Source organism: Ixodes scapularis, unplaced genomic scaffold, assembly GCF_016920785.2.
Source record: "Ixodes scapularis isolate PalLabHiFi unplaced genomic scaffold, ASM1692078v2 PGA_scaffold0__279_contigs__length_252992795, whole genome shotgun sequence".
Taxonomy (NCBI): domain Eukaryota; kingdom Metazoa; phylum Arthropoda; class Arachnida; order Ixodida; family Ixodidae; genus Ixodes; species Ixodes scapularis.
The window spans coordinates 243,367,913-243,387,158 of NW_024609835.1; the positions used below are offsets into that span (position 1 = coordinate 243,367,913).

Below are 19,246 nucleotides of genomic sequence, written 5' to 3' on the forward strand. Positions count from 1 at the left end.
TATATATATATATATATATATATATATATATATATATATATATATATATATATATAGTGAGAACGAAGAGGGGAGAAGGTGATTATTGAATTTATTGTATTAAAGTTAGGGAAAGGGAAAGGGAAAGAGAGCTGGCGAAAAACTGGGCCAGGAGCGGCCCCGCTCCTGGCCCAGTTTTTCGCCAGCTCTCTTTCCCTTTCCCTTTCCCTAACTTTAATACAATAAATTCAATAATCACCTTCTCCCCTCTTCGTTCTCAATATTACTACGGCTGCACTTGTCAATCTTCACTCAATCCCAATATATATATATATATATATATATATATATATATATATATATATATATATATACATTATGTGTGTGTAAAATACAAATATGTGAAAGCCAACGAACTGTCACAACAAGAAAAATGTACAGTGTAGCTCCAAAAAATCACATGCAGGACAAAAGAAAAAAAAAAAAAACCTTAAACCCAGAGTTGATTGTTTCTGTTCACGGTGAGAGGAATTTTCGACGTCCCACAGTACTTTCAACATACCAATGAAACAAGTCGATTAGCGTCAAAACTCGGGAATGGGACGGTTTATCCAACATTTTTTACCTCCGTCAGCTCGCTCAGATGGATCGGCCTGGTTCCCATGATGACGCCCACGGGAAGGCCGGGCCTCTCTATCTGTCAACGTCGATAAAAAGATTAATCAGGAGGTACCCTGGAGAAATTAATCCCCAAACAAATGGCTCCTTTCGAGCAGACCAACTCAGCGCTGACCTGAGTGTCCGCTGGCGACGCCTTAGAGCAGTATCCATTATCTTCCAAGACGAAAAACGCTAGTGGAGGTTTCGAGGAACATAAATGTGAGGCCATTCTGAGGCGGATATTTTCCGCGCAAGAACGGCTGTCAAGATTCGATTGTTTCTCTGGCGCTCTACGTGCCCAGATTCCTGGTAGCTTGTACAGGCGGCCCTGATCATCCGCGATATGGCACTACCTTTCCCTGAGAGAGCCATAGGAAGGAAAGTACACTAGGGAAGAGTATTTAGAGTTACCTTATTTGCAGACAGGCTGAACAGTCTGGCTAAGGTAATACAACCGTTGATTTTTCGCTGACTATTCGGAAGGCGATTTCACAGATCTTACTCTGTTTGAGTAAACGCTTCTCTCGGTGTTTTTTTTTTTTTTCTTAGGCCACGCCAGTGCATGTTTTATTCCCTATCTTGCACTCTAATAACGCTAATATATCTGTAAGAAAAAAAAATTTACTGTACCTATTGATATAGATTTTGTTTCTTCCGTGCATTCGTTTATTTGTTCAAGCTGGCCTCATAAAGGGGTATTCACACGAGATGAAAACGCGAGGCTTTTGCACATCAGAAAGGCTGACGTTTTTGGTCGCAGGATGCTCGTGCCGTGGAGAAATCCCCGGGGTATCTCCCGCGTGTGAATACCCCTTAAAGCTCTCGTTTTCCGAGTTTAGGCAGATGTTCTTAGTGTAATATTGGTACGTTATATTGTGCCACCACGCCTCCTTCGGAAGTTTAAGAACGCGGGATTGCACGTTAAGCCGGTATTACATTGATCATACATCATACAAAAGACTGTTTGCAGACAGATTCGAACAGGAGGCACCGTGGGATTTGTTCTTTGAGTGCCGCATGGCACTGAGTTCCAGCTGGCATCTTGTCTGTCTTTTCACAACATTTGTCACCGCCCTCTTGCTTAATTTTCTGTAGGAGATTTTTACACACATTTGTCACTAAGCTTTTCGGGTAGCCGGCAATCGTCAAGCGTGCAACCTGGTGATCAAAGCTGACCGGCAGTCTATGCTGGCAGCTTTTTGTAATGGCTGCGTGAAGGCAGGTGCGTGCAATCCCACGTTTTACAAACTTTGAGTGGGAACTGCCGAAAGAAAGGGGACCTTTTTTAGTTAGTAGAATATAGCTCCAGCACAAATGATCCTTAGTAAAAATAAGCTGCAAGTCTAAAAACTGAATACTGCCATCATTAGGTATTTCCCAAATGAAGTTCAGTCCGCCGGACAGCTTTAACGAAAGAGCGCAGGAACAGAAGCTAGCCGTACGGAATTAATTTGCGTGGGCGTCTTGCGGAGCACTGCAAACGATGTGGGTGTGAACTTTTGTTAGAGCACACAAGGTTTATAAGAAAGGGAATAAGAAGATGGAAAAATAATGAATCGAAGCTTTTTGTATAGACCAAGAGGCTGACAAATGCGTAAGTATGCAATCCCTTTATCTACGAAACTAAAAAATAGTGTTTTTGAGGGTTGTGTGTAATGAGCGATAAGAACCTTTATCAGTCGCATGTGTTTAGGCGGTGGGGATCGACAGTTTGATGATGTTTCGTGTTTCATTAAATCAGTTGGAAGTTGGCGCCTGTCCGTGTCGCACGTGCGTCTTATATTGTCCGGTTTTGTTCAGGACTTTCAACCTTTTAATCGATATGTACCAACTAGCCCCAACTAAAACTTTAATGCCATTCGGGTTGTGTAATGCTGCCGCAACGTTCCAACATCTGATGGAGAAGGTTCTTCAGAGACTGACCTGGTCCGCGTGCCCTGTTTATATAGACGAAATCGTGGTCCTCGGGGAGACGTTCGCCGAACACTTTCACAATTCTTGGGCTGGTTGTCCAGCCACTTCAGGGCGCCAACCTGAACCTAACTCCCAAAATTGAACCCTATTTGCTAAGAAACTTGGTACCTAGGGCGTGCCATTTCAGCTCATAGAGTTTCTCCTGACCCAGCCAAGTTATCTGTTATAACCAACTCACCGACCACGACTTCAGGTGCGGACGTTCTGAGCTTCCATGGCTTGGTGACTTACTACCGGGGATCATGACTCCTGCGAGGCACTCAAGCAGGCATGGCATCGCCCCCTTCACGGGTTTACTCAAGAGATGACGTCCTATTTATTCTTGACAGTGATGCAAACAACACCACGGCCGCTGGCAGCCTATTCCAAAAACAAAAGGGCCAGGAGCGTTTAATCGGGTATTACAGCTGATTCTTCACAAAACTAAAGCGTAACTATTGCGCCACAAGACGTGAGCTTCTTGCTATAGCTAAGGCGCTCTCTGACTGCAATCACTACTTGTGCGGCAAAAATTCATTATTCTTACAGAACACAAGGCTTTGACATGGTTGCTTGGTTTCAAGGAGCCAGAAGGACAAGTTGCACGCTGGCTAGCAGAACTCCTGCAATACAACTTTGAAACAAAGCATCGTGCCGGGTCACATCACAGCAACGCTGACGCCCTCTTCAGACTCCACAGTTCTTGAGTGTGGTCCGCCGTAATTTGGCCCCGATAGACACATTCTGCCGGGTAGCCTTCTCTAACGACACGTGGTCACCTCAAGAGATCCAAGAAGCCCAGGTGCGTGACCTTGCTGTCGGCTTATGTGTCCAATAGAAGCGAACCGGTCGTCGACCACCACGTATCGAGATATTGCATCTTTCTCTAGACGTCTTAAGCTATTGGGCTAAGCGTGACACGCTGGAATTTCGCAACGAACTTTTGTATCGACGCTGGGAATCACCTACTGGTGACCGAGTAGTGTGGCAGCTAGTGGCACCACCCGACTTCCGCGCCCAGGTCTACCCACAGCTTCACAGCAGTCCCAAAGGAGGCCGTTTCGGCATCAACCGCACTTTTCGGAAAATTCGCGAGCGCTTCTTCTGGTGGCAGTGCCATAACGACCTTAGGTTATGGTGCCGGCAACGTGGCATGTGCGCTTCACGTAAGTGTCCACACAAGCAAGTGCACGCGCCATTGCAAGAATGCATCAGTGAAGCACTACTTGAACGTATCGCCATCGACGTTCTAGGTCCATTACCACAATCAAAAACTAGACACCGACATGTACTCGTTACTGTAGACTGCTTTTCGAGATGGCAAGAGACCATAACCTTTCCTGATCAGACTGCCCCTGCTGTGGCAGATTCTCTGGTGACTCACTGGACGTCTCGATACGGCGCACCCTTGTCGCTGCATTCCTACCATTCGCGGAAATATGAGTCCGAAGTATTTCAAGACGTTTGTCAGCAATTTAACATAACCAAGACAAGAACAACGCCACTGCATCCTCAGTCAAATGAACCCTTTGGAGCGCTTTAATCGCGCCATGCTGCAGCATTTCACAACGTTTCTTAACTGCCATTAAGACGACTGGGACAACTTTGTTCCTTTATTTCTGTACTCCTACCGAACAGCGGTCCATGAAGTCACCAAGTATACACCTGCTATGATTATCTTTGGGTGGGAAATTTGCATGCCATGCGACCTTGTCTTCTCAAGACCACCAGACCGTCCCTCTCAACCGTAGTCATACATTAATGACTTGATGACACGTCTGAAACACCCCTAACTTCGTCAGAAGCCGCTTTTCTATCGGCTTCCAGCGCATGAAGGCACGCTATGACGAGCACAGCATGCAAGAGGCTTTTGAACCGGGTGGCAGAATGTGGCTGTATAACCCCCTAAGAAAACGAAAACTTTCACCGTAATTTCAAGGAAGCTGGCAAGGGCCGTTCACCGTTGTCTCGCGTCTTAACGACATGGTGTACCGTGCGAGACACCAGACCCGTTGCCGCGTGTTTGCGGTACACAGCAACTGCCTTGCTCACAACGAGGGCAGCTCCACCTAATATAAAAATCAGAAGTAGTTATATTTTGGAGGGGGAAGAGTGTGGCGTGTATAGGAAGAGGACGAAGACGTCATGTCAGGGACAAACAGGGAACAGCTTGGGGCAAGAGACATGCCCCTCTTTAAATGTGTAGCCAGTCAAGATGTTGGAGGACTGGCTACACTGCTAACAAGTTTTGCGCAATATCCCCCAATGATTTCACGCATAGGTTGCGGCAAAAATTGTCTTGTCAGTCACCAGAAATGATTAGCAAACGACACATTTTTTGACGTCCGACGGCTCTCTTGTGAGGCGTTCAAGTGCCGAGCGACGGTACTTTAAACGCGCATTCAAGTGTAGTCCGAGGATTTTAAACAAAAGTCATGCTTATTATGACCTAAGCTCCATCGAATACTTGTGACGAATTTGTTTTATCATGAAACGCGAACGACGCAAACGCCAGGGCTCTATGGCACTACTCTGCCGCAATAAGACAATAATATATATTTAACAGTATTAAGATTTCGCTATGGAACTCATATGAATTTCATGTATATGTACTTAACATATGTATGATCTATTATATGTGTATGATGTATTACATGTATAGGATGTATTGTATATGTATGTTGATGCTCGCTGCATACCAAGAGGGGGTTAAGGCCTTGTCAGGCACTCGTGCCTTTAGCCTTAGACCCCCTCTGCGGAACATGTATCCGCAGACACAAATAAAGAAGAAAAAAATGCCGGCAATATGGCGCCAAGGCACTGATCACAGACGACAATGCAGGTTTCGATTTCTAGGCTAACCGGAAGTGAAGTCAAGTGCAAGAAGCCTGTGTAAAGCTGTCAAAAAAAAGCAGTCGGAATAGGTTGCCACGTCTCTCGTCAAATTGTAACAGTCGGTTTATGGTTCAACATGCAAGAGGCGCCGTATGCGGCATTTTAACTTTTCCGGCTAGCAATAACCCGGTTTTAAGAAAACTTGTGGCCCTAGTACATAATTATCGGGAAACAAACAGATACAGAAACGAAGACCAGGACACGGACATGTCCGTTTACCTCCGTCGTGTTCGTCTCTGTTTGTTGAAACATGTGTTATGAGCACTAAAATTGGCTGACTCATACTGCCTGCCGCTGACTGTGTAGCCGAAAACGAGAGAAATTAGGCCGAGGCAAGTTCAAACTGCGGTCACTCTGATGACATATCAGGAAAAAGTTGAAAGACGTTTAGAATTGTCTCTAATGCGAAATTAGAGCGCATTCTTGAGGAGGAGGAGGGGAGGGTACGGAGATGAGGGTATGCCTCTCCTCTCCCTACGTACTCTTTCGTCCTCCTCTCCTCCTCGCCTTCCATTTAGCGGGACAATTTTCGCTAATTTTGCCGCTAAATATAGCAAAAATTTTCCCGCTAAAGTTAGCGAGAAATTTAGCGAAAATTTTCCCGTTAAATTTAGCGGGGTAAGTTTCCCCGCTAAATGTAGTGGGGAAATTGACGTCGCATGACCTGAACACCAATTCAGTTTCCCCGCTAAATTTAAAGAAGAAACTTTGACGTCCCATAATGCAATGCGTGCGGTTACGCCGACGCCGACGCCGCTCAACCCGGAAACGGGCGCCTAAAGCCCGGTTCTCACATGCAGCGAAGCGCTAATGTAGCGCTCCTCACGTGCCGTCAGCTACTTATCGGCTGCCATGAGCAACAGTTTTGATGGTGCGATACAAAGCTGGTGAACGCTCCCGTCAGCACGCGCTTAGCGCGAGGTAAGCGCTGTGCTGGTAGCGCTCCGCTGCATGTGTGAACAGGCCTTAAAGCTGCGCTCTAAGAAAGAGAGCCTGGAGAGTACTACCTGGAGCGGATTTCTTTTTCTTATAACGGTGCTAACACATTGGTCTTACGAAAATGTCTGAGAACATGTTGGAAGCGTACATATGTACAAGGCAGAGTTGTTTCGAACATGCATTAGGCATATCCGCAAATACTTCTGTTATCACGTAAGCATCGAACGTCCTGTCTTTTGTGTGAAGTGCATGGCCAGTGTGACGTGCGTCCTGATCGAGTGTGGCAGCGTTGGCACCTGGCCGTGCCTCAGAGCGACCCGCTTGTCTGTCCCAGTAGTCGGCACCTGCCTGCCGGTGTACGGCCAGCGCGAGGGCGAGCAGTGCCAGCAGGACTCGGACTGCGAGCGAGGCCTGGCCTGCCTTCTGCCCAGGGCCCCGGCGGGAACCAGGCGCTCCTGCCAGCTGCGCACGCGGGAGCTACGCAAGAAGCAGTTCAGTGAGTGCCCCTCCCCCCTCCTTGGGCATGCGCTAGCTCGATCGAAATAAGTTCTCTAGTCTGCAGGGTCAATGGCGGATCTGTTCACCGTTGACCCTAGCAATTTTGCTGGTCTCGTTTTTTTTTTTTACAGGAAGAGAGTTACGGCTCGAAATTTTATCACGTAAATTATACCACATAAGTGCACAATCGGTGAAACTTTTTTTGCTCAGGCGCCAATTTTTCCAGCTCGTTTTACAACACTAAGCTCCGTTGTAAACAGTTTTTCGTGAAAGTGTGACTCTAGATTATGCCAGGTGCTTGCGCCACAAGCTTTGACGGTGTTATTCTCTTATAAAACCAGTATATGGGCACGTTTCGTCGTCTATTCTAAGATCGCGAAGCTATAAATTATAAATGCGCGACCACACTAGCCGCGACATTCGGCACCGGCACGCTGATAACCGGCGTCAGTGCCTGGCGTCCACCAGTGAACAGGCCACATGGACCTCCGTCAGAGTGGGAGTTTGAATGAGGGGTGTAGCTTGTGGCCCACTGGAACATTACGCAATGACAAAATATGACGTTTTATGGTATAGATAACACGTCATAGTTTGACATGGTTACATGGTTGCCAGGACTGCCGAACTCACTAGCTCAAAGTTGGCAAACAACCGTATGGTCACGTTGAAATTGTAGGCACTGCACGTATGTAGAAAGCAGGCTCGGTTTCACCCCAAGTGCCAGCGGAGCCGAACCTACAAGCGCGAGCATCCTGCCCTTAACTAGGGTGCACTAGAACTGTGAGGTGTGCCGACCGAGTCGCTTTCTCCTTACGAGCTGGGTGTTGCGTGGCCCAATTCTGCCGCAGGGTCCTGGTGTTGCGCTGCCAGTCACAGAGTGCCCAAAGAGGCCGGTAGGACAGCGTATGACGTGGAGCGTGCTGCTTGTTCTTCGTTGTGCGTGAAGCGATAGAATAGTGTGTGGCTGCTAGCTGCACCAAAGAGAAAACGGACTCACAGCGATGTCACACAATGCAAAGAAAAAGACAGAGCAGTGCTGTTATGTACAAGGGAGCAACGTGGCTTATAACATGTAAAGAGAAACAGTCCTTGTTTTGGACGCCGAGCGACAGCTCTTTGTTCGCGGAATGGGATCGTGTGATTCCAAGAAAAAAGTCCACTGCATCAAGCGATTGCATTTTTTTGGCTGAAAAGAAAAAAAAAAATGATGCAGGCAAAACAAGTCTAAGTGTGACCTGTATGACATGTCAAAGAAAAAATATTTCTCCAAGTGGGATTGCTCTTTAATAAAAACAGCAGTTGAAGTTGCTCCATTTCTCTTTCCAATCAGTATTGGTGTTTACTTTCTTTGCCGGAGAATGCAGAAGTAAAAAAAAAACAAAACAAGCTGGGTTTTATTCCTTATAACAGAAAAATTCCTATAACAGAAAAAGGTATAGGTATTTATAAGTCTGCAAAATGTACAGCTTCCGAAAAAAATATTTAAACGGGCTTTAGCACTAAAGTTGAGAGGCATGCATCGCACATCATATCATGCACGAACTTCGCTTTTTCTAATGCTGATATGTAAGGTGATAGAGACAATTATCCTTTTATATCAGGAAAACAAAACAAATCAAAACAAAATGAGAGAAGTGAGTCTTTGTAGCTGACCGCTCCCAAGGGGCATTTGCGCTTGGAATAAAAGCGTGACTTGCGTTCGCAAGTCACGCTTTTTTTTTTCCGCAAGGGGGTGAGATAGGATGTAACTTTTCTTTTTCCCAACCGACCAGAGCAAAACAAACGAAGAATACGACCACTTTTACGTCGAATCAAGCGTCTGTGTGGCGACCGCTAGGCCTCTGTCAGCCGTCGGATGACCCGCTGTCTGCCCGAAACCACTCTCACCGGCGTGCTTGCGCATCGCCACACACTCGTGGCTACCAGGCGGCGCACTTCCCCATTTCAGTCAGCGCACAAACGCTCGTGCCCGGCAGGCGCGTTTAAAGCATGAGTTTCTTAATTCCAAGTTTGGCGCCTCATTCGTCGTGCAAGCATGTGCAGCGTGCGCGTGAATTTAGCATTGGCAAGCTTGTAGATGCACGCACTTGCCAGCACGAGCAGAAACATGGCGACGGCCGGATACCCTCCTCGAAGTCGTCTATTAGCGGCGAGATGAAGGGACATTTTGTCACACACTTTTATTTTTATTTTTTTCGTTCAGAAGCGCGTGAAAGAACCTGTCCCGCCACGCGTTTGTGGCGGTGACTGTGCTATGGCGACATTTTGTTTTCGTAGATTTCTTTGTATTTTCCCCGTGAGCGCGCGCTGTTGGCATCGGGTACTACAAAAGGGTGGCATCACCCTAAGCAGAAGGACATTGAGGCACCCTAGCGAGATGTTTTGGTAGCGCCTCCCAATGGTTTCCTTTCGTGAAATCATTACCTTGCGAACAACAAGTGTGATGGTGTTTGTAAATAGCATGGTGGTAGCTTGAAATCATAGCGCTCTCAAAGCAACACGGCCAACACCGTCGAAATTTAAGTTCTTACATTCCTTTTATTTCCGCTGATGATAAATTCTTTGTTTAGGTCATAATTAGCATTCGTCTAATCATGGCAGGCCGACCCCAGCGACGCTTTAGATCGCGCATGTCGGGCCTCCTGCGCTGAAGCTTTGAACAAACTATAGCGCCCTCATTTTGGGTAGTACAAGCTCACCTGATTGGGCATAGCCCTACTTATGGCACGTTGGTCAAGCTTTTTCAATTCTATGTGGTGCTAAAGAGCGAAAAAACAACTTTGGACGCCAGAAATCGACCAAACTCAACGTTGCAAGAGAATCGAAAGTGCCAAATTCATGACACCACCGGTAGGGCACGCGTCTCTTACCTCTGGGTGGTGACGTGACAACACCTGTGTCGCGACGCTTCAATTTTTTTTTCTTTTTGATGTCTACTTTGGAACGCGTGAAACGGCATCTCTTGGCTCACACTCTCAGCGTCTTAGCTCTGACGGCGTTCGAATTTTTGTTCTGTCTTTGCATTTTCACCGTGATCTCGCGCTCCGCACCAGAGCAGCACGCTTCTGCATGCGTGACAGTTTGAGACGCTAAAATTTGTACTACCCAAAACAAGTACTAACAAGTCTTATTCGCAGCACCCTCTGGGCAGCGCAGGAGGCCCATAGACGATTGCAAGCTAGGCCTCTGGCCATTGCGATGTCTCTACTCGTACCGACAAGCAGGTGCAATTTCACGCTTGCCAAAACTATGTTCACACGCAATTGCTGCATGTGCTTGTATTAATGGGGCGCCATGCTTGAAATAGACCTTTTCCTAAATTAGCCAAGCATCAAAATGTATGCTAGGAACGTAGGTACACGCGCTACACGCGTTCGCCTTACCTGTAATAAACATCCTAAGTAAAAAAAAAAATTAAGACATTGATGAAAGCGCTTGAAGAAGTGCCATTTGTATTAGATTTTTATATTAGAACAGTTACTGCTGCAGAAGGCTGTATGCGCAGCGCGTGCAACTACACTCGTACACGCTGCTTGAGCTTGGTTAATTTAGGAAAAAGTCTATTGTGGACTAGATTTACTGATGTTTACAAAATCACAGTCCAGCTTGCGATCTTCACAGTCCAGCACGTGCGTGTTCGTCACTTCAGAAAGCGAGCAAAGCACGCGCCATACGCACGAGCACTCAATCTGGCACTGGCCACACGCTCTTTCATGAAAAGGTCTATAGTAGGCTACAGCCAAAGTTAGTAGCCTGGGCGCGTACAAAGTGCCAATATTTTGTCGCGAAACATTGTAAAAGCGCCACCGCCGTGAAGTCAGAAGATCTGAATTCATGTAACCTCCGTTTTAGAGGCCCAGCAGTCACGTGACTTTATTTGCCATATTCCCTTTCAAAATTCAGTGCCATCTGGTGGCTCAAAAATCAGTTTCATTTTTTTGACATACTAACGGCGGATGGCTCACATGAAACTGTATTTCGCCGGGCACTGTCACTTTCGCACGCGTCAATGGCGCATCAGAGTTGGTCCTTCGACGACCTAATAATTAATTTTTGCTTTGTTTCAGTTTCGATAATCTGATCATTATAAAAAAATACCAGTACAAAGCGGTGATTCATAATCGCATTCAATACATTTTTTAGCAACACAAAAAGTTTTAGAGCCAAACTTTTGCCAAGAAAACTATTGAGCCACACTCCATAGTAAACGCCTACAGAGCCGTTGTATCTAATTTGTGCGTCGTGTTGTACTGACGCCTCGAAGGCCTCATAAAACACCTTTTTTCTAGATTTGGGTAGCTTCACCCGTTGTCAACGTCGAAAAGGCCGCCATTATTTTGGCACAGATGTCATACCCTGAGATGATGATAGTAATCGAGGCTGCAAGACTGAATTTTGAAAAGGGTCTATCGCGCGTGACCTGCATCTGATCTAAGCTACGAGGTTGACGCGCTTGGTGCGTCTGCACCTCGCTTTATTTTATTTGAAAATGCACGTTTTCGACTTCATCAAGGCGTTGCCATAGCATCAGTACGTCATCAAAGGCACCACGTGTTTTCTTTTATCATTTCTTTTTCGGCATTGCATAATTTGAGCCTTGTGCATTATCCGGACGCCAGGAAAATATCGCCGCTCTTTGTAAAGGTCTAATGCCCCTTTAAGTGTTTGCATTTGCTAGAAGTAACGCCAAGTGGTACATTGCAGAAGGCGCGTTCCTCGTACAACCGTTGGAAGCAAATTGTCGTGGAACCCTCGCCCCTGGCACGTGTCTCGCGCATTTGGATTGCAATGGTTGTCGATACATGTGAAAAACCCGAAACGTGAATTTTATCGAGAGGTTTAAAGAAAAACAAAAGTGTTCGAGTGGCAGCCGGCGCCAGGCAGTCGGCGTGTGACGTCCCCAAATATACTCGAGAACAACTTTGTCTGGCCAGGCAGTTATAGGTAGAGGGGCGCTTGCACGAAGGGCTATTAAAGCTGCGCACGCGCTCTCCTTCACTAGTCGAAAATTCCAGAGAAAGCTGGCGACCGGTGTGTGACCGCGCACTTTTGGAGAGTGTGGAAAGATAAACTCATAGCTGTGTTCGGAAACGGTGTTGAACTCGTCCTTCTTTCCCCACTCTCGTCTCGAGTTAAAAGGGGCCGTAGAATTATTCGCCAACTTTTACCTAAAACCGTTTTTGTGCGATGGCTGCCATGTTGGAATATAAAGTAAATTGGTTGGTCGCCAGATAATAAATAGCTTATGCATCCCTGCTATAAAAAAGTTATAACCGAGGGAAAAAGAACTCCCGAATTCTAGACCCTTCCATTCGGCGAATGAAGGGATTTGGTACTTTTTACCAGACCAGATACGTCTAAATTCAACGTGGAGACCGTTACAAAAAGAAAACAGCAAAAATAAAACAAAAAAACAACAACAATAGGGTCCGAGAGAGAAAATGCCGTCCAGTTTTTTTTTTTTTTTCGCGCATACGTGAACTACGCATCGAAAAGCGGAAGTTTCGTGTGAATGTGACACTAGGGGGGATGATAGAATGAGATAGTTTAAAAACCAGGCGCTCCCTAGGTGCAAATTGAAACAAAAATAATATTTCTCTTTGAGCCCAGGCCCACCGATAAACTTAATATTTTTCAAATCAAGGAAAGGCGTTGTGGACGACTGTGCCATTTATTTCAGCACAATTGTTGTCAGCCAGAAAGTACGATCCCATTTTTCGCTGGCAAGTTTGTTTTTCTGAAATAATTGCCACAGGTACTCGCAACTACATTTCTCGGTTTGACCAATATTTGGTTGAGTTGGACGTCAAATAATAGGGAAATTTTGTTATTCGGCTTTATCTTTTGATCCAGGTAATGTCCTGTTCTTAAAATGTCGCATCCTATTACCACCCCTATCGTCACATTCACACAAGTTTAGGTTTCTACGATATGTAGCATGCCCGCAGAAAAGATATTTCTGGCTGTCTACGCTTGTGGGTCCATCTTTTCCTCATAAAGAAACTTACATTTGGTAAAAATTCAACTTATTATTATGTCATTTTATATTTAAGTTCTTAGATTTCACCAGCAAGCCTCAGGTTTTAGTCTTCTTTCCTTTTTTCAGTCTTCCGGGCGAATACTTGCATTTGAATGTAAACGATCAACATCAAATATATCCGGTTGTGGCTAACAAAAATTAAGAAAGGACGTCGAACAAAACTGCTATAGGTCCTTCATTAAGGCTTGATTGGACGCCTTTCTTTACTAACTATACTTGTTAACATTTTGCGCCTGCCAGAAAATTATTCATGACACGGCGCACATTTCTCGCAGTTCAATTGCACTGCACTTCAAGCTTACGAAAACACTCCAATCGCGCTCGAGCCTTAGATGGTGTCTGAAGTGCGTCATTAATATATATTTTATAGATTTAAAGTTACTTGACTGAATATTTTAATATATATCCGTCTATAAATTTACGTTGCAGCCCTAAACACTTAGTGCAATGTCAGCTGCTACGAGGCAACCATTCGCAAAAACTTTACGCGAGTTTTCAAAGCCTCGCTATCTTTTGTGACGACCTTTGCGGAGGTTGGGAAGAAAGAAATTGATCATACCTGATGTATGCGCGGGTGTAGTAAAAATTTTAAATCAAATCATTTCATCTTGAGAAAGGTATATTGTGGTTTCACTTCCGGGTTGTTTATTGTGGAATGTGTACACTGACGCATATGTATGTAAACGGCGCGCTTCATTACTGCTAAGAGTTAAACCAATTCAATCATCTGGTCAATAATTTTCCATTCTATGAACGCTTCAACGTTCTCACGCATTATTAACCCATGAGCTGACACTCCTCTCTTCCGTATCTATGATAGCAGGCGCGTTAGGTGAAGTGCACTTCAGCTGCGTGATCGCGCGTCTAAGCGAACCCCGAGCCTGAAAAATTGGTTTCCTTTTTCAGACTTGGCGGGGATACAGGAGCGGAGATTTGGAGCTTCTCGGTACACGGGTCGCAAATAACAAAACACAAACGGGGAGGATGCCGATACGCCGCTTTCCGCTGCTTCAACTCCTCGAGCCAACCGATAAAAGTATACTGAATCGCGATGCCACACTTGTTCCAGATCCGCACGCTTTCACTGGCTGCTCTAATGGACGCCTTACGGGCCACTTTCCGAGTGGCTTCTATTTCAGGCCGGGCGCCACGCCGGTCCAACTCCTCCGCTCTGCCGAGGGAAGCAGGGAGACCGATGGCTCGTTAAGTCGGCTTTCCGGGAAGGCAGCCAAGAAAACTGCGATCTAGCGAAGCCTCCCGTAAAAAAATCCGGGAGCCGCCGCCACGTTTTACTGCCTTGGAGGAACGCGTAAAGATCCTCCACGTACAGTGTGGCGAGGGCCCATTCAGTGCGTCCTTCAACCGTCTCCCTAGATGCCCATGTAGTCTCGCCGTGGCCATAAAAACTTTAGGCCCCGTTGCGGGAGTCTGCGTTTCGTCTATCTCGTACCAAGAAAAGGTCGGTTACCTGAAGAAGCTCGTTTGTCTCGCTGACCGTTCGCAGAAAACTGTTCGAAGTTGGTGGGAAGAAAGACAATGCAGGTGTGCGCTAGCGACACATATACCTGAATGTTTTCGATGCTCACATGATGGTTTTGTGGAGCAACTGTGACTGTGGAGTGTTTTGTTAACATTGAGAGCTTCGTTCATGGGTTCCCTTCCTGACGTTCAGTGCATCATGATAGTTGGTATCGCTAGAGAGTTTCCTTAAGTGGACACTGATCTCCCTTAAAAGAAAGTTTAACGCGGGGGTAGGACACATGTGCCACATAAAAAGAAACAAAAAAAATATATATACTTATATCGCGAGACGTCAACTCCGAAACGGAACCGTGTTTTCGAATCGCTCGTAACACAAAATAAGTATCGAAATATAAATACTACGTGTTATTTTTTAAGCTTATTTTGGTGTATAAATGTCTCGTGCCGACAGTTAAAACAAAACAAAACATTCGAGAGTTTGTTTTGTGTTCGCGATTATTTATTTGCTAGCCTCATTTAGCTCATGACAAATGTCGCGAATCAAACAGCCATTAAGCACAGATAAATCATCAGTCCTTCGTTTAACGACCGGGGAGCCGCCATCGGTGGTCAAGGGCTGCGGCGTCCTAATGAACTGCGCATATTCGAGGTTTCGCTGTCCATCAGGTCAGAAGCGCCTCATTAGCTCCGCGCGAAGGGTCTTAATTGAAGCAGCGATGGACTGAGCCTAGGTCGCGAGGTTTCGGGCGCATTCCGGTCCCGGGGACGGCCAGAAATAATGCGACTAGAAGGCGCCTGATGACGAGAGTACGTCACGAGGTCCACGGCTTACCCTCCGGGGATGTCATCCGCAATGGCGCCATTCCATCTGGCCGTCACTGCTCCGGGGAAAGCGGTTTTCTTCGTGTCAAGAAAAACAATAAGCGTTCAAGCATCATTCTCTGAAGCAACAACAGTTCCCCTTTAACGAAGATGTCGAAGGAAAACGAGAAAATTTCAGCGGCAAGGGTAAGCCGAAGGGGATGTTGATTTACGAAATAAAGTAAGGACATATTGCGGTTTGGGGATGTTTATACCCTCGGGATGTTTGGGGATAGTGAAGCACGACATTGATCGCAGCTGGTTTATAGGATTTTGATCGAACCCCTTTTCACTTTTGAGCCCGGTTGAGAATGTCGAGTTCCGAAATGAACTACGTGTGCAGTCCGTTTGTATGCTTCTTCCTTTGTTGGTCCTCATGCTGCCAGTTCGTAACATGGCTGTATTACTAGGTGTGAACGCAGCTTCAGGAAAACACTGCTCTAGTTAAAACGGGCCAGTGTTTTTTAAGCTGTAATTTCTGTAAAGTGTCTTTTTTATGGTAAATATTCGGAAAAACTGAGTTTGTTACTTGGGACGTCAGGGTAACCCCCCAAAAGTCAGGCTTGTCAACATGCATTTGTAAATGTTTGTTTTTACTCGTCGTCGTTACATTGAAAACGCAACCAAATTAACGTAAGCTGGTGCTACATATACATGTTTAAGCTAGTTATAGGTAGTGTCATGTTTCAATTTGAGTTAAAACATGACACGACAATATAGGTAGTGCCGTGTTTTAATTAGAATTCGAAGACCACGTCTTGTGTGGGTTCACAGAAATTCGACCGTTTAGGAGAGTGTGCCTTGAAACCTCTCAGCACCTCTTTCGTCAAAAGAATACACTGACGCCACCTATGAAATAGCCGTCAACAATTTGGTAGTGACTTATATTGTAGCGTTATTTGCACTGGCCAAGGTTGAGCAGTTTCGCGTGGCCCTCATAATGAGCCGTGCTCATTATGCGGAGCGCGCGGCGGCGGCGGCGGAGCTCCCGGCTCCGCATAATCAGAGCCGTATATTGGGAGAGTTTGGCCAGTGGGTGTGGCGACGAAGGCGCTGGAGAGGAGAAAAGTAAATGGAAGGGAGGAGAGCGCCGAAGGAGCGAGAGAGAAGGAAGGGAGCAGAGAGGAGACGACCGCCATTTTTTAGCAACGCTGTCGGAGACTGGTCGGAGAAGAGCACTCCTGAGACTACGCGTCGTGTGCTACGGGCCGACTTCTTTTTCGCCTGAATAAAAGTGTGTGGTTATACGCCGAAAAATCTTCATTTATTTGCTTTTTAACCCACCGAGCAGAATGTCATTTTCTTGCGAGAGCCGGCGATATAAAAGGCAATAATCGAGATTTAGATGCCGATCTCACGCATTCCGCCGGGAGAATGATCAAAGATGGCGGCCCTCCCCACTCAGGTGGGAGCAGCCGGGAGTTCACGCGCATGCGCTCATGCCTCTCGCTCTACGCCGCGTGCTGTTTGGCTCACTTGGAAGGAGAGCGTTAAAGCGGCGAGATCATAGACTGACCAAACTCTCCCCATATACGGCTCTGCGTGTAATGAGCACGGCTCGCATAATGAGCACGGCTCACGATGAGAGCCACGCGAAGCCGCCGCCGCGCGTTCCGCCGCCACCGCGCGCGCCTCGCCGGTCTGCGCATTCGAGAGGAGTGACGTCATAGCCGCTGCAGACGCACTGGCGCCGCCGCGTGCCTAGCAGTCCGCCTTCGTTGCGCAGTAGCCGTGTCTGACGCTGCACCGGAGCCGCTTGATAGCGCCTCTCATTTTGTGCGCATAAGCTCACGCTACGTATATCCTGGCATAGCCGAGCTAAGCCACAGCAATTTTTTCCTATTTTATTCCAGCATAGATTTACTTCTTTGGCTTAAAAAAGAAAAGCGCTGTCAATGCTATGTACCAGTACGTACATTTGAACTCGCAAATACCGCAAAACACTTCGCTCTTTCTAGTGAAATGCAGTTCCCGGATCACCGCATGGATGGCACCAGCGGTTCTGTGTGTTGTGTTCTCTCTTCCTAAGAGATTTTAAGAGGTTTTAAGTAAGGCAATCATAAGAAGTCTCAAGTGTGTCAGCGGGTCCTTACAAATCGTTCTCACGACCAACTCAGTCCAATAAGGGTCGAGTCACGAAATAGCTCGAGGAGGCCACTCGGATCGCCAGCAGACTTCTTCGGGGTGGTCACTATAACTATGGTGACTAAAGCGCGTCTCGGGCTGGTGTGTAAAGTGTCCTGTCCCGTCCACACATCAAACATGGTAACGAAGTAGCAAAAAATGACGTCACAGAAGCCGGAGTGTCATGCTGTCGGATGTCGCGATCCTGGTGGTTGGTCGTATAAATGCTGCAAAAAAAGCACGAGCCAGCGCGAGTGTCGCTGTGTCGCGGCGTCCCAACTTCTGGCTGCCAAAGCTTCCACGGACTGTCACATTGAAGTGCCACTTGCAGCATAAGAGGCGTCTGCCACATACACCGCAGCTGTTGGGACGCCGCCAGGATCGCGACTGGCGACAGCGTGAAACTTCTGTGACGTCACGGGGTGGTAATCGAGGGACCAGTTTTTTGGACGCTCTAAACCCACCGGTGGGAGGAACGTTCTGTACTGTTACCCTAAAGCTGCAGTCACACTGCTCCTACATCATACAGTCTGCGTAGAGTATCTGAGGTCTTTCCTATATGACGGCCATTTTGGTCATGCAAAGACTGTCTGCATTTGAAGCGTGCATGCGGCGCTTCGAGTATGCTTGAAGCGCATCCCGCGGATGCTTCTGTCATTGCGTGTATGCAGCCAACATTTTGTATGATGTGTGGGCAGTGTGACACAAGGATGTACTAAAAGCACCTTTAAGTCACGCTTCACAAATCATACAAAAAGTTCACTGCACACGTATCTGCGAGAGACGCTTCAAACGTGTTCCAAGCGCTGCCTGTACGCTTCGAATGCAGAGTTTTTGTACGACCAATACTACCGCCGTATAAGGAACACGCACCAAACAGTCTCCGCAGATTCTTTTGGCATTATGTATTTGAAGGCTGGCCGAATCACTTTCAATTCGTAATTAAATTACCTTACAATTTTTTATTTTGACTGAAGTGGCGAAAATATTTCCACGTCATCACGACGGAAAACGAATAAATTACAATTACAAGTTACTTCAAAAAGTAATAAAATTACCTTTAATTTCCTTTTTTTATTTTGCTATGCAACGATAAACAATATGTTATTTCTAACAATTTTTTTATTCATAGTATACACCTATAACTACGGGCAACCGGTATAGAAAAAAGTTTACCTGCTTTGTTTCCCTTCCGATATAGAGTAACAAAAGAAAAATAATGAAATTACTATCATCTCTTTTATCCTTCGCTCGGGACTAAAAATATAAAGATCCTTCGAGCAAACACCTGGCAGTAGCTTCACACTTGTGAATCTCTTCTTTATTTTTTTTTTAACTCATCCTGTGCTTAATTAAAGTTCTCTTGAACGGTACAGTCTGTTAATGCAGGCGTACAGCCCGCTCCAAGACTTGTTCCCAGCTCTGCTAAGGCCTCTTCGATTTTAAAAGACCCTAACACAATCAGAGATGCCTTGCAGCTTGATTGCTTCAATCTTTGCAACCGGAATTCCTTGCAATTTCGTAACTTAATGTTCACAGCGGGGCAGTCAGCTGTTTCCCCTACACGACGTCTTTTCCAGAAACCCTGGCACCGTCAAAACGTATGGGCTTAGGATAAGTTGAATCTGAAGGAGGCTGCCCTTATCTTTGGCCTCTACACGACAGAAAACTAGCCAAGCTCTTACCACGAGTCCTTTTGCCAGAATAATTCAAGCAGCAAAAAAAAAAAAAAAGCAAGATTCAGTGTTTTTTTTTGTTTTTTTTTTGCATCAATTTCCAGTTCGTTTTTCTTGATGTCTTTTGTTTTAGAAGGGA

The 19,246-nt window shown here is 46.2% G+C and overlaps 1 protein-coding gene across 1 annotated transcript in view; it reads left to right on the forward strand.

Moving 5' to 3' along the window:
• The window catches only part of LOC8032191 (prohormone-3-like), a 197,710-nt gene that overhangs the window by 175,758 nt on the left and 2,706 nt on the right, over positions 1-19,246 (forward strand). Inside the window, exon 3 of the mRNA XM_040503436.2 lies at positions 6,764-6,922. Within this exon, the coding sequence (XP_040359370.1) occupies positions 6,764-6,922 (159 nt within the window). The remainder of the gene's footprint in view (positions 1-6,763; positions 6,923-19,246) is intronic.